Source organism: Rhinopithecus bieti, unplaced genomic scaffold (genome assembly GCF_001698545.2).
Source record: "Rhinopithecus bieti isolate Rb0 unplaced genomic scaffold, ASM169854v2 scaffold_46259, whole genome shotgun sequence".
In the NCBI taxonomy this organism is placed as follows: Eukaryota; Metazoa; Chordata; class Mammalia; order Primates; family Cercopithecidae; genus Rhinopithecus; species Rhinopithecus bieti.
The window spans coordinates 1,648,845-1,664,119 of record NW_016818844.1 but is presented as its reverse complement, the minus strand read 5'-3'; the positions used below and the strand labels follow the sequence as shown (position 1 = coordinate 1,664,119).

Here is a 15,275-nt window from a genome sequence, read left to right as displayed (position 1 = left end):
GTGGAGTTGCTTTTATAATGTGTAACTAGAGTCATCTTCTTCTTTATAATTTACTTTTTTGAGACGGTGTCTCTCTCTCTTGCCCAGGCTGGAGTGCTGTGGCGTGATCTCAACTCACTGCAACCTCCACCTCCCAGGTTCAAGTGATTCTCGCACCTCAGCCTCCCAAGTAGCTGGGATTACAGGCACCTGCCACCATGCCCGGCTAAATTTTTTTGTATTTTTAGTAGAGACGGGGTTTCACCATGTTGGCCAGGCTAGTCTCGAACTCCTGACCTCAAGAGATCCACTCGCTTCAGCCTCCCAAAGTGCTGAGATTACAGGCATGAGCCACCACGTCTGGCCCTGAGTCATCTTCTTAAAGGCTGCTCACAGCTGTGTGAGAATGAACTAATCCCTTTAAAGGCTTCCGTTGAGCCACAACACTGAAAGTGCTGTGAGTATAGTTCTTGAACTCATCCCCATGTCATCCTCCTAACTGGTGTGTATACTCTGCACAGACCCTGAATTGAGAGTGTATTAATACCGCTTTCATAAACTCTTTATCCAGGAAGTTACTCCATTGGCTCTAAAATCAAGACAACCCCTGGTTGGGATCCCAGCTCTCTCCTACCTGGTAAAGAACATTCAGAAAAAACACACGGTAAAGAACACGTGATGTCCCCCAAATAGCTCCAAGGTGCTTCACTTCCTCTAGAGTTCAGGTGCTGCACTGAGAGGCAGCATATGGGCCTACAGGGTTGGAGGGATGGGAGCCAGGAGCTCCAAACTGAAGCTTAAATCTTGGCTCTGATACTTGTCTCTTGCCCTCATTATCATCAATTTCTTTCTGTGTTCACTCATATGATCAATTACTGCCAGGCATATTTAGAGACTTGGTGAGGGTCTTGCTAGGAATTTCTTTCCATGGGTGACCCAGTGCACAAGTGGGGTCTGCAGACAATGGGTGCCTGTTGGTGGGGGGGGGGGGACAATTCCAAATACACCCCAGTGTCCAGTGTTCACCTTGTCCTATAGGATCAAAGCCTATGTCCTCAATGACTCAGTAGATGTGTCCGAGTGAGCTGGGTATGGAGGGTGCACAGTGGCAGCACCGCCTATGGCAAAGGCACTGGGCTGGCAGGAAAGGGCAAGATGCCATCCCAGGGGTGAAGCATCCCTGAGCTCAGGCCACACTGAACATCAGAGCCATGATGCCCACAGCAGGCGCCGTCAGCAGCTCGCAGCATCACAACCCAGCACAGGACAGGTCCACAAGGAAGCGTGTATAGGTAAGAAGGTGGGTGCTCTGGAGCAGCTGGGCCACCCCAGGGAAGTGTCCATGCAGACCTGGGGAGAGTGTGGTGCGTTCCTGCAGAGCAGATGGAGATTAACTGCTGGGAGATGTTGTGGACAGCGGGACAGTGTGGCCAGTAGGAGCGAGGACTCTGGAGTCTGGGCATGACTCTGTGGTGAGACCCGCACAAATCACTTCTCTGTGCTTCAGATATCCCAGCTGTGAAATCGAGCCAATAATACCTATCTCATCGTCTCTCATGCTTTCAGAGAAGACGAAACGCATTAACTCTCCTAACTCACATTAGCACTCTGCCCAGTACCCAGTGGGCACCGCTGTAAGTGTTCACTGATACTGTTATTGTTATTTTCACCCCTGAACTAGTATATTTCAGCAGTCAATATCCAGGCCACCGTGGCTTCAAACTAAGCACGTTCGAATTGCAGAATCTCATATAATCACTGGAAATAAATTATGTTGGCTAAAGGATTTCAGTGATATTGGTGATATTGCTTCAAATAAATCATAAGTGTGAAATAATAATTAACAAAAGAGAAATAACTAAAATGCAAAATTTAATTAAAAATATATTTTTAAAGTATGTTTCACCTCATGATGTTTTAGCAGCAATAGTTCTCTGCTCGGAGGCTCCACATCAAGCGGATCAACTACTACTGTCTGACGCAAAATCCTTCATAAGCCCGGCCTGATGACCAGGGCTGGGCTGGCTATAGAAGAATCAATCACTCGGCAGCTTGTTCAAAATCACAGATTTCCAAATCCAAGATCTAGAGAGTCCATGTCACTGGTTTGCGATGGAGTTTGGGGTCTGTATTCTGATCAAGCTCCCTCGGTGATTCTGAGGTTTGGAGTCACGGGACCAGAGAACCCGCGGTCTCCTAAAGATGCCAAGACAATTCAGAGAAGCAGGGAGCTGGAACCTGGAGGAGAGCCCATACGCCAGGCCGGGGTGGGAGGGGCCTTGCCACACTGCATTAGAATTTAAGGTTCCAGAAACTTCTGCTCCTTTGTAGGCTATCATTTTTTTTTCCCCTATGCTTTAAACTTAGATATTTTTCTCAAGTTCCAAGATTGTGATTTTAGCTGATAACATGATTTTAATCTCCTAGGTCAGATCTTGCATCCTGTTTACTTTATTAGATTCTGATTTCTGAGTTTCCTTAGTCTGGCAAATGGACCTTAATTTCCTTTACAAGATGATCCGCTGTGACATGACAGCTGGCCCCAGTGTGAGGCCTCATCTCCAGTGGAAGTTCAGGAGGAGAAGTTGAGATGATGTCCTAGATTTCTGAAGAGAATATTTCCTCAACACGCTGTGAGTGGGAGGAGTGTGTAGATGGTAGATGGAGTGACCTCAGACCACAACAGTGACCTCCTGCCACAAAGCAGCATGCCAGGGCTTGGCAGAGCACACTTCGGTTTGGCTTGTTTCCCTATCACTTTTCAAGATCAAATGTGCCTTAAATTTTCTATCCTCTTAGAAGCTTACTCTACCTGGAGTCAGTAAATTTTCTTTCACAAACAAACCTGTTGCTTCTGTAAAATGCAGCCATCTTCTCCTAACCTCTATAGATGGAGCATCAGCTAGAATCCGCCTCATCACCTTTCATGTATTTGAAGACAGTAATCCAACCATCTCATAGCCTCTGTGGTCACTGAAACTATTTTGACTTCCTACTAAAACATCTCATTATATCTGGATGGCTTTCTTCAGCGGGAGACACAGTTTTCCAAGAAGGTATGTCTCAAACCTTAAATCTAAAAAATGTAAGTGTTTTCTTGTCACATCCATATGAACCCATTCCATCTCCATAACATATCAACATTTTATTTAAAGACAATTTAGATAAAGGTAGTCTGTTGCTCACTTGTATTTGGCATCTCATTTAAGATGATTTTAAATTTACTCGTTTTCCCTAATTTTGCATGCATATATTTTTCCTTCTTCAGGACTATCCATCAAATCTATGTCACTTTTGTAAAGTCAAGACATTTCCCCCAACAAATCCGTCAAGTGAAGCGTATCTTTAAGACCTACCTGGGGAGCCAGCATTCACCATCACCTGATGTCCTTTAGCACTAACTATGTAACAATGACTTGTTGCGTCTCCTACAGTACACCTAAGGACACACTCCCCATTTAAAAATTATACAACCATAGAGCACTATGCAAACACACACAATTATGAGCCATTCTTACTTTGCACTTGAATATAATCATACTAAGTAAAAAATTAGCACATTGAGGCTGGGTGCGGTGGCTCACGCCTGTAATCCCGGCACTTTTGGAGGCCAAGACGGGCAAATCACCAGGTCAGGAGTTCGAGACCATCCTGGCTAACACGGTGAAACCCTGTCTCTGCTAAAAATACAAAAATTAGTCGGGCGCGGTGGTGGGCGCCTGTAGTCCCACCTACATGGGAGGCTGAGGCAGGAGAATGGCGTGAACCTGGGAGGCGGAGCTTGCAGTGAGTGGAGATCGCACCACTAGACTCCAACCCGGGCGACAGAGAGAGACTCCGTCTCACAAAAAAAAAAAAAAAAAAAAAAAAAAAAAAAAAATAAAAAATTAAACTCCTATTTTTAAAAAAAAAAAAAAAAAAAGATTAGCACATTGAATCCATCATTGTATAAAAACAGTAATATGACCAAGTAGAGTTTATCTTGGAATTGTAAGGTGTTTCAACATGAGGAAATCTACTAATGTAACACAACATTAATAGATTAAAGGAGAATAATAATATCATCTGAATTATGGCCCCCAATTCTATACAAATTCAACATCCTTTTTCTTTTTTTTGATACACAGTCTCACTCTGTCGCCCAGGCTGGAGTGCAGCGGCACGATCTTGGCTCACTGTAACCTCCATCTCCCAGGTTCAAGCAATTCTCCTGCCTCAGCCTCTCATGTAGCTGGGACTACAGGCACCGGCCACCAGGCATGGCTGTTTTTTGCATTTTTAGTCGAGACAGGGTTTCACCATGTTGGTCAGGCTGGTCTTGAACTCCCGACCTCAGGTGATCCGCCTGCCTCAGTATCCCAAAGTGCTGGGATTACAGGCGTGAGCCACCGTGCTCAGCTTCAACATCCTTTCTTGATAAAGCTTTAGCAAGCTAGGAAAAGAAAGAAACTCCCTGCCTTCATAACAGTGGTTTCATAGAAACCTAAACCAAACCCCATTTTAAAAATTAATTTTAATTTTAAGTTCCATGGTATATGTGCAGGATGTGCAGGTTTGTTACACAGGTAAATGTGTGCAATGGTGCCAAACCCCATTTTCAATGCTCAAATATTAGGTTCATTCCCATTAATGTCTGGATTAGGCCAAGGATGCTGTGGTAGGCAGAATAATGGCCCCCAAGGATGCCCATGTCCTAATCCCTGAAACCTGTGAGTAGGTTACCTTACAAGGCAAAAGGAATTCTGTAGATGTGATTAAATTGAGGATCTTAAAATGAGGAGAGTATCTGGGTGGGTCCAATGTAATCATAAGGATGTGAATGAGGAAGGCAGAACCCTGTGTTCAAGTCTGAGAGATTTCAGGATGCAACACTGCTGGCTTTGAAGATGAAAGGGGCCACAGGGATGTAAGCAGCCTCTAGAAAAGGAACGGATTTTCCCCTCAGAGCCTCCTTCTGGAGGGGATGGAAGCTCCACAGTCTTGAAGACACCATGACCATAGTCTGCTGAAATCCATTTAGGACCCCTGACCTCTGAGACTGAAATATACTGAATGTATACTGCTTTAAGTCACCAAGTGTGTTGTAACTTGTTATAGCAGCAGTGCAGCATCAGATGCCGAACAGCAAAGTGGTGCTGGGGGCCTCAGCCAATCCACTAAGAAAAAGAATGGGGTTATAAACCTTGAAAAGAAAAGAGTCAAACTGTCACCATTTTAGATATGTTTTCTTTCCACCAGAAAGTCAGATAATTAATTGAAATATTATTATGTTAATAACAGAGTTCAGTAGAAGTGCTCAGAATGGGATAAATCTTAAAAAATAACTTCCTGGACACTAGAAGTAACCAATTGGAAAATGTGAGAGAAGAAATGGTTCTGTTCACAATCACAACAAAACTGTAAAATACTTAGAAACAACCTCATTAAGAAATTACAAATCTCCAAAAATGATACAATTTTACCAAAAGAGTTTTAAAACTGAGCAATCAGAAAGATACACCATATTATTAAATAATGCTCATTTTGTTTTCTCAAATTAATCTGTATATTAAATACAATCTCCATCAAAATTCCAATGGAAATTCTAAAACTTTACCTTGAAGAGAAAATGAGCAAGACTAGCATGCCAACAGAAAACTATAAAAGATGAGAAGAAAGTAAAGACAGGAGGACTTGGCTTATCAGATGTCGGAACAATGTATCACTCCAGTAAACCAAACAGTATGGCATCATTGTAAGAACAGACAAATTGAGCACTTTAGCAGAAGCAAATCCAGAAGTACTCCATTTATGTACGGGGATATAGTATCTAGCAAAAGTGGTACTTCAAGTCAGTGATAATTTTTACTAATTAATTAATGATGACATACCAAATATAAATGACCAATAAACATGAGGAAAGATTCTTATTCCTCACTGTTAATAGAAATATAAGTTCAAATAAGAACAAGATATCATTTTTTACCCCTACTCACAGGTTTCAGGGATTAGGACATGGGCATCCTTGGAGGCCATTATTCTGCCTATCACAGCATAATCTGGACATGAATGGGAATGAGTCTAATATTTTAGCACCATTGCACACATTTACCTAGAGACTAGAAAAATCCGAAGCAATGGAACACCCAGCATTAGTGAGCACATGGCAAAACACTATTGTTAAAAGTGCACGTTGGAACAGCTTTTTTGGAAAGCAAAGCAATTTGAGTGTATTCATGATATTATGATTTTACATATATATAATGATTTTATTTAAATATTAAATAAATATATTAAATTATTATTTGATTATTATTTATGATATTATGATTTGATAGATAGATAGGTTTTCATCCACAGTGCCAGGCTTATAACTCCCACAACTCTTGTTATAGTCCTTTGTTATAATGCGGGGGCACTTCCAGCCTTAGAAGCAGGCCTCATGAAACAGAATCTCTCTCTGTGACCTCCTGTTCTCCTTTTACCTGGCCAAGGCAAGACTCGAATCTGACAGCGGGTCATAAGACCCTCATTCCAGAAAGGGTCCTGTCCCATATTCTGGAGAAAAGAATGCTGCACAGAGAGGCCAAGAAGAATCTGAGCAGACCGGCCTTGCTGGGTTTAGGTAAAGCCCTTGGTGCCCAATCATATTTCTGCACAGCTGTCCAAGTTTCAGTCATGGACAACCAATGACGCTCCATCACAGGCCCAAAGGACGCAGAGTTCCAGGAGCTTCTAGAGAGTGAACACGTGCAGGTAGATAGGAAGGTGAAGAATTCATCCACCTGCCTGGAGAGTGGCGCACCCCAACTTCACAGGGATGGAAGCTCCTGTGCTCAAGACCCTTCCAGACCTGGCCCTATGCATCTCTTCATCTGGCTGTTTGTTTGTATCCTTTAAAATATCCTTCATAATAAACCAGTAAATGTGTTTCCCTGGATTCTGTGAGCTGCTCTAGCAAATTAATTGACCCCAAAGAGGGAATTGTGGGACCCCTCACGTAGAAGCCAGTCGGTCAGAAGTTTGGGCGGCCTAGACTTGTGGGCCTCAACCTTCAACCTGTGGGATCTGACACCAGCTCTGGTCAGTGTCAGAAGTGAACTGGAGGACACCCAGCTAGCGTGCAGAGCTGCTTGCTTGCAGGGAGTAATCCCATATATTTTGGGGCCACAGAAGTCTTCTGTGTTGATGATTGTTGTTGTTTTTGTGTGAGAAGAGAGGAAAAACATGGTTTGAGAGTTTTTCCCTAAACAACATCTATAAAAATTACACGTAAAATTTGTTTGAGCTCTGGAGACTGTTTTTTTCAAGTCAAACTATTTATGGCACCCTAGCAGATTAAATAGAAATCCCAGCTGTCGGTTGAAGAGTGGTGGGGCCCTGCCAGGCTCCAACCTCCCCTCCCACTGCATCCTCCACCCCGATCCCCAGGCATATCCAACCAGGTCAGAACTTCATGACTGCAGACCATGGGCTTAGGGTGGGATGTAAAAGAAGTTGTCTTTTGTAAGCAAAAAAAAACTGAAAGGAAAGTGTCTTAGAGGATCTTTCTATGTGAAAGTGAACCAGTGAAGTGAACTCAATGAAGTGAACCAGACCCAAATAACCTAGTGTTTCCCTAGAATACTGAGAGGATTCTCCCCAGAGTTACCTCATCACCATGTCTGCAGCAAGTAGAGTTGACATCGAGTATGAGAAACTATCTGAAACAAAGGAAGTCCCATCAAAACAAAGTTTAAAAAAGCAGCTGGTAAGCGTGGCGTTTAATTAAAGAAAAAGAAATAAAGCGGACCAAACAAGAAACGCCTGGATCAGGAATATCTGAACAAGTTACACAAAGAACAAGACTGAAAAAGCCTTTGAAAATGTCTTAGATATGAAATAATATTTGCAACTTGAAGTTTATAAGACATTTCAAATTGATCCAACAAAGGAGCTTTTTGAAATCATCTTCCCAGGTGCTACGAATATCTCAAGAGTCATTTTGTGATTTTAAGTGCAAGATCCTATGAAGCCCTTCTCAAACCCTGTTCTCTGCTTACAATTTAATAAGGAGCCTGATCTTGGGGGCTACATCATAATGTTTTATGAAGCCCACAGAGTAGTCGTCTGCTAGACCTGCAGCAATCATCAAGCTTAGTCCCAGATGGCCACAAAGAGAATGCCCTGAGTCCAGTGTGGGACTGAGTCAGGTAAGAGGACAGGGAGAGACTGGAGGACAGCCAGCTCCTCCCCAGGAGATTGGCCTAAAATAGGCATTAACATGAGACTTTAAGGGTCAGACTTTTGGCATTTCTCACCTATAAAAAGGATCATGAAATTCTGAGACGTGGGAGATGAAAGAGTAGTTGATATCAGAAATTCTAACTACCATCGGTTCTTACCTGTCTCTCTTGGTGACTTCAGGCTACTGCCTCCAGAGGGAAATGGAAAGCACTGCCAGCCACAACACTTTACCCTTTATCAACTCACAATTCTTACTTGATGATACCTCCCAACAACTTGCCACCAGTGTAGACTCAGCTGCCCTTTTCAAGAAGGACATTTGGAAACACAGTCAGCAAGTCTCCCTGGGCTTGGTTACCTGACAACCCAGAACTGTGAAGGTTGCTAAACAAATAGACAGGTGGGTTTTGCCGTTAACAAGCTTATAATCCCACCTAACGACACAAAACTCACTCAAGTCAATATCAAAAGAACCCCTTTTGCAGAGCACCATCAACAATATAATATAGACACAATGAAGCAAGTCCAAGTAGAAAACATCCCGGGGATGGGGCAGAGGCTAAGTAGAGGCACCCTTTCTTCTCTAAGCTCCCTAGGTTTGTGTTCTCAAGCTTGGCTGCCCACTGACATCACCTGGGAGCTTTTGAAACTTGGAATTTGTGGTCCCACCCACAGACGTGCTGATAGAATTGATTAAATATCCTGGGAATCAGGATACTTAAAAGCCTGACAGGAGATTTTAATGTGCACGTGGGGTTGAGAACCACTCATCAAGGTGATTCTACTTTGTAGGCAGGCAGAGTTCAGCACCACGGCCCATAGTGCTGAAAAAGGGGACATCTGTGCAATGGCCGCTGATTTGGGTGATTTGAAGCTGATTGATGAAATTTTAAGAGCAGTTTGGCATGAGTACTGTTTCTCTGGTGGACAACACCACCTGAGTGACACAGGGTGCCAGAGAGCCAGCAGAGTTTGATTTTGTTTTTGTTCTTTAAAAAGACAGACATGAGCTATTTGCCTACTGAGGGGAGAGACCCAGTAGAGAAATGGTTTGAAAAACAGAAGAAGCATCCAATTCAACAGCGCCCCAAGGAGACGGGGTGAAGTAGGGTCTGGACTAGAGCGCACATGTGAGGATTTTCTTTTATGAAGACAATTAGGGGAAAGGGAACTAACACTGATTGAGCACCACCTCTGTTAGGTACCGGGCTAGGCACTTCATAGGCATGATTTCATTGAATCTTCCCAGCAAATCTGCAAGGACCTCTGTAACACAGAAGGTCCTATACCCAGAATCCCTGGGTCTTGACTCTTCCATGTGAATGATATTTCCAAATCAAATACTCCAAAAGAGCAGTGATCAAAAAAATGTTCTTGCAGGCTCAACATAATTTATTATGAAAAGAACTATCTGAAAATAGTATAAGTCCAGCTTCAAAATAAAGAAAATTATTGACAAAATCTGTCAAACATGTAAAAGTGGGTGCCTGTACCTAAGAGAGTCCAACTTCTCCCCACAGGTACCTCATGGCCATATTGTGAGCAGCCGTTCCCAGAGCTCTCCTCCCCAGGGTGCACAGGGCGAAGGACAGGGTCACCAAGGGAGAGTCCTCGTCACTGTCCAGGGTCTTTGAAGGCTGAAAGAGCAAGAAGTTAACTCAGCTTTCACACAGGTTCCAATATGTACCAACACAGACTCATAAATGTAGAGTGACAGTGGCTTTGTAAGTCAGCCACGTGGTCATCCAGTCCCCTCTAAGATGACCTCACAGACAGGGAACGCGCAGCTTCCTGAAGCAGTTTCTGCTGTGGTTGGACATGAAAAAAATAAATAAATAAATAAAAGTGGAAAAGTTATTTTAGGAGAGAAAAGGGCCTACAACATGGGCCGATGACCTGCTTTTCTGGGATTTGAAATATGGCACTTCAGGTCATAAAGATGGGCAGTGATAACAGTCAAATGGGTGCCCACCTTAACACTCTCCAATGCAAAGAAGAGGCATGGTCGAGCAGGGAGAGAAGAAGAACTCGGATCCAGTGTGAAGGAGAGTCCTCTGTTCTCTAACAAGGAGCCCTGTGGGTTNAGCAATGGAACACCCAGCATTAGTGAGCACATGGCAAAACACTATTGTTAAAAGTGCACGTTGGAACAGCTTTTTTGGAAAGCAAAGCAATTTGAGTGTATTCATGATATTATGATTTTACATATATATAATGATTTTATTTAAATATTAAATAAATATATTAAATTATTATTTGATTATTATTTATGATATTATGATTTGATAGATAGATAGGTTTTCATCCACAGTGCCAGGCTTATAACTCCCACAACTCTTGTTATAGTCCTTTGTTATAATGCGGGGCACTTCCAGCCTTAGAAGCAGGCCTCATGAAACAGAATCTCTCTCTGTGACCTCCTGTTCTCCTTTTACCTGGCCAAGGCAAGACTCGAATCTGACAGCGGGTCATAAGACCCTCATTCCAGAAAGGGTCCTGTCCCATATTCTGGAGAAAAGAATGCTGCACAGAGAGGCCAAGAAGAATCTGAGCAGACCGGCCTTGCTGGGTTTAGGTAAAGCCCTTGGTGCCCAATCATATTTCTGCACAGCTGTCCAAGTTTCAGTCATGGACAACCAATGACGCTCCATCACAGGCCCAAAGGACGCAGAGTTCCAGGAGCTTCTAGAGAGTGAACACGTGCAGGTAGATAGGAAGGTGAAGAATTCATCCACCTGCCTGGAGAGTGGCGCACCCCAACTTCACAGGGATGGAAGCTCCTGTGCTCAAGACCCTTCCAGACCTGGCCCTATGCATCTCTTCATCTGGCTGTTTGTTTGTATCCTTTAAAATATCCTTCATAATAAACCAGTAAATGTGTTTCCCTGGATTCTGTGAGCTGCTCTAGCAAATTAATTGACCCCAAAGAGGGAATTGTGGGACCCCTCACGTAGAAGCCAGTCGGTCAGAAGTTTGGGCGGCCTAGACTTGTGGGCCTCAACCTTCAACCTGTGGGATCTGACACCAGCTCTGGTCAGTGTCAGAAGTGAACTGGAGGACACCCAGCTAGCGTGCAGAGCTGCTTGCTTGCAGGGAGTAATCCCATATATTTTGGGGCCACAGAAGTCTTCTGTGTTGATGATTGTTGTTGTTTTGTGTGAGAAGAGAGGAAAACATGGTTTGAGAGTTTTCCCTAAACAACATCTATAAAATTACACGTAAAATTTGTTTGAGCTCTGGAGACTGTTTTTTTCAAGTCAAACTATTTATGGCACCCTAGCAGATTAAATAGAAATCCCAGCTGTCGGTTGAAGAGTGGTGGGGCCCTGCCAGGCTCCAACCTCCCCTCCCACTGCATCCTCCACCCCGATCCCCAGGCATATCCAACCAGGTCAGAACTTCATGACTGCAGACCATGGGCTTAGGGTGGGATGTAAAAGAAGTTGTCTTTTGTAAGCAAAAAAAAACTGAAAGGAAAGTGTCTTAGAGGATCTTTCTATGTGAAAGTGAACCAGTGAAGTGAACTCAATGAAGTGAACCAGACCCAAATAACCTAGTGTTTCCCTAGAATACTGAGAGGATTCTCCCCAGAGTTACCTCATCACCATGTCTGCAGCAAGTAGAGTTGACATCGAGTATGAGAAACTATCTGAAACAAAGGAAGTCCCATCAAAACAAAGTTTAAAAAAGCAGCTGGTAAGCGTGGCGTTTAATTAAAGAAAAGAAATAAAGCGGACCAAACAAGAAACGCCTGGATCAGGAATATCTGAACAAGTTACACAAAGAACAAGACTGAAAAGCCTTTGAAAATGTCTTAGATATGAAATAATATTTGCAACTTGAAGTTTATAAGACATTTCAAATTGATCCAACAAAGGAGCTTTTGAAATCATCTTCCCAGGTGCTACGAATATCTCAAGAGTCATTTTGTGATTTTAAGTGCAAGATCCTATGAAGCCCTTCTCAAACCCTGTTCTCTGCTTACAATTTAATAAGGAGCCTGATCTTGGGGCTACATCATAATGTTTTATGAAGCCCACAGAGTAGTCGTCTGCTAGACCTGCAGCAATCATCAAGCTTAGTCCCAGATGGCCACAAAGAGAATGCCCTGAGTCCAGTGTGGGACTGAGTCAGGTAAGAGGACAGGGAGAGACTGGAGGACAGCCAGCTCCTCCCCAGGAGATTGGCCTAAAATAGGCATTAACATGAGACTTTAAGGGTCAGACTTTTGGCATTTCTCACCTATAAAAGGATCATGAAATTCTGAGACGTGGGAGATGAAAGAGTAGTTGATATCAGAAATTCTAACTACCATCGGTTCTTACCTGTCTCTCTTGGTGACTTCAGGCTACTGCCTCCAGAGGGAAATGGAAAGCACTGCCAGCCACAACACTTTACCCTTTATCAACTCACAATTCTTACTTGATGATACCTCCCAACAACTTGCCACCAGTGTAGACTCAGCTGCCCTTTTCAAGAAGGACATTTGGAAACACAGTCAGCAAGTCTCCCTGGGCTTGGTTACCTGACAACCCAGAACTGTGAAGGTTGCTAAACAAATAGACAGGTGGGTTTTGCCGTTAACAAGCTTATAATCCCACCTAACGACACAAAACTCACTCAAGTCAATATCAAAAGAACCCCTTTTGCAGAGCACCATCAACAATATAATATAGACACAATGAAGCAAGTCCAAGTAGAAAACATCCCGGGGATGGGGCAGAGGCTAAGTAGAGGCACCCTTTCTTCTCTAAGCTCCCTAGGTTTGTGTTCTCAAGCTTGGCTGCCCACTGACATCACCTGGGAGCTTTTGAAACTTGGAATTTGTGGTCCCACCCACAGACGTGCTGATAGAATTGATTAAATATCCTGGGAATCAGGATACTTAAAAGCCTGACAGGAGATTTTAATGTGCACGTGGGGTTGAGAACCACTCATCAAGGTGATTCTACTTTGTAGGCAGGCAGAGTTCAGCACCACGGCCCATAGTGCTGAAAAGGGGACATCTGTGCAATGGCCGCTGATTTGGGTGATTTGAAGCTGATTGATGAAATTTTAAGAGCAGTTTGGCATGAGTACTGTTTCTCTGGTGGACAACACCACCTGAGTGACACAGGGTGCCAGAGAGCCAGCAGAGTTTGATTTTGTTTTGTTCTTTAAAAGACAGACATGAGCTATTTGCCTACTGAGGGGAGAGACCCAGTAGAGAAATGGTTTGAAAACAGAAGAAGCATCCAATTCAACAGCGCCCCAAGGAGACGGGGTGAAGTAGGGTCTGGACTAGAGCGCACATGTGAGGATTTTCTTTTATGAAGACAATTAGGGGAAAGGGAACTAACACTGATTGAGCACCACCTCTGTTAGGTACCGGGCTAGGCACTTCATAGGCATGATTTCATTGAATCTTCCCAGCAAATCTGCAAGGACCTCTGTAACACAGAAGGTCCTATACCCAGAATCCCTGGGTCTTGACTCTTCCATGTGAATGATATTTCCAAATCAAATACTCCAAAAGAGCAGTGATCAAAAAAATGTTCTTGCAGGCTCAACATAATTTATTATGAAAAGAACTATCTGAAAATAGTATAAGTCCAGCTTCAAAATAAAGAAAATTATTGACAAAATCTGTCAAACATGTAAAAGTGGGTGCCTGTACCTAAGAGAGTCCAACTTCTCCCCACAGGTACCTCATGGCCATATTGTGAGCAGCCGTTCCCAGAGCTCTCCTCCCCAGGGTGCACAGGGCGAAGGACAGGGTCACCAAGGGAGAGTCCTCGTCACTGTCCAGGGTCTTTGAAGGCTGAAAGAGCAAGAAGTTAACTCAGCTTTCACACAGGTTCCAATATGTACCAACACAGACTCATAAATGTAGAGTGACAGTGGCTTTGTAAGTCAGCCACGTGGTCATCCAGTCCCCTCTAAGATGACCTCACAGACAGGGAACGCGCAGCTTCCTGAAGCAGTTTCTGCTGTGGTTGGACATGAAAAAAATAAATAAATAAATAAAAGTGGAAAAGTTATTTTAGGAGAGAAAAGGGCCTACAACATGGGCCGATGACCTGCTTTTCTGGGATTTGAAATATGGCACTTCAGGTCATAAAGATGGGCAGTGATAACAGTCAAATGGGTGCCCACCTTAACACTCTCCAATGCAAAGAAGAGGCATGGTCGAGCAGGGAGAGAAGAAGAACTCGGATCCAGTGTGAAGGAGAGTCCTCTGTTCTCTAACAAGGAGCCCTGTGGGTTGACTGCTTGACTGTAAGTCCACAATCAACAAGCAAATTAAAGGCATCTTTCAGCTTGGGCATGGTGGCTCATACCTGCAATCCCAGCACTTTGGGAAGCCAAGGTGGGAGGATTATTTGAGCCCAGGAGTTCAAGACCATCTTGGGCAACACAGCAAAACCCCATCTCCATAAAACATGTTTTAAACATTAGCCAGGTGGTCAGGTGCAGTGGCTCATGCCTGTAATCCCAGCATTTTGGGAGGCTGAGATGGGCAGATCACCTGAGGTCAGGAGTTCGAGACCAGCCTGGCCAACATAACCAAACCCTGCCTCTACTACAAATACAAAAATTAGCCAGGCATGGTGATGTGCACCTGTAATCCCAGCTACCCAGGAGGCTGAGGCAGGAGAGTCACTGGAACACGGTGGGGCAGAGGCTGCAGTGAGCCGAGATTGCGCCACTGCACTCTAGCCTGAGCAACAGAGCAAGACTCCGGGCGATGTGGCGGGCGCCTGTAGTCCCAGTTACTCGGGAGGCTGAGGCAGGAGAATGGCGTAAACCCGGGAGGCAGAGCTTGCAGTGAGCCGAGATCGCGCCACTGTACTCCAGCCTGGGCGACAGAGCGAGACTCCGTCTCAAAAAAAATAAAATAAAAAAAAAATACATAAAAATAATAAATTAGCCAGGCATGGTGGCATGTGCTTCTAGTCCCAGCTACTAGGGAGGTTAACACAAGAGGATCACTTGATCCCAGGAGTCTGAGGCTGCAATAAGCTATGATCACCCTGCTGCACTCCAGCCTAGGGAGAGTGAGACTGTCTTTTAAAAAAAATTGTCCAAAGTCAGCTTAAAAAAAAAAAAAG

At 43.9% G+C, this 15,275-nt stretch overlaps 1 protein-coding gene across 1 annotated transcript in view; it reads right to left on the bottom strand.

Moving 5' to 3' along the window:
• Positions 1-1,097: 1,097 nt before the first annotated feature.
• The window catches only part of PCNX2 (pecanex 2), a 295,611-nt gene continuing 281,433 nt past the window's right edge, over positions 1,098-15,275 (bottom strand). The window contains exons 29-33 of the mRNA XM_017857713.1: positions 13,856-13,984; positions 9,709-9,821; positions 8,001-8,141; positions 3,336-3,418; positions 1,098-1,351 (exon numbers count right to left, since the gene is read on the bottom strand). Coding sequence (XP_017713202.1) covers positions 1,098-1,351; positions 3,336-3,418; positions 8,001-8,141; positions 9,709-9,821; positions 13,856-13,984 — 720 coding nt within the window. The remainder of the gene's footprint in view (positions 1,352-3,335; positions 3,419-8,000; positions 8,142-9,708; positions 9,822-13,855; positions 13,985-15,275) is intronic.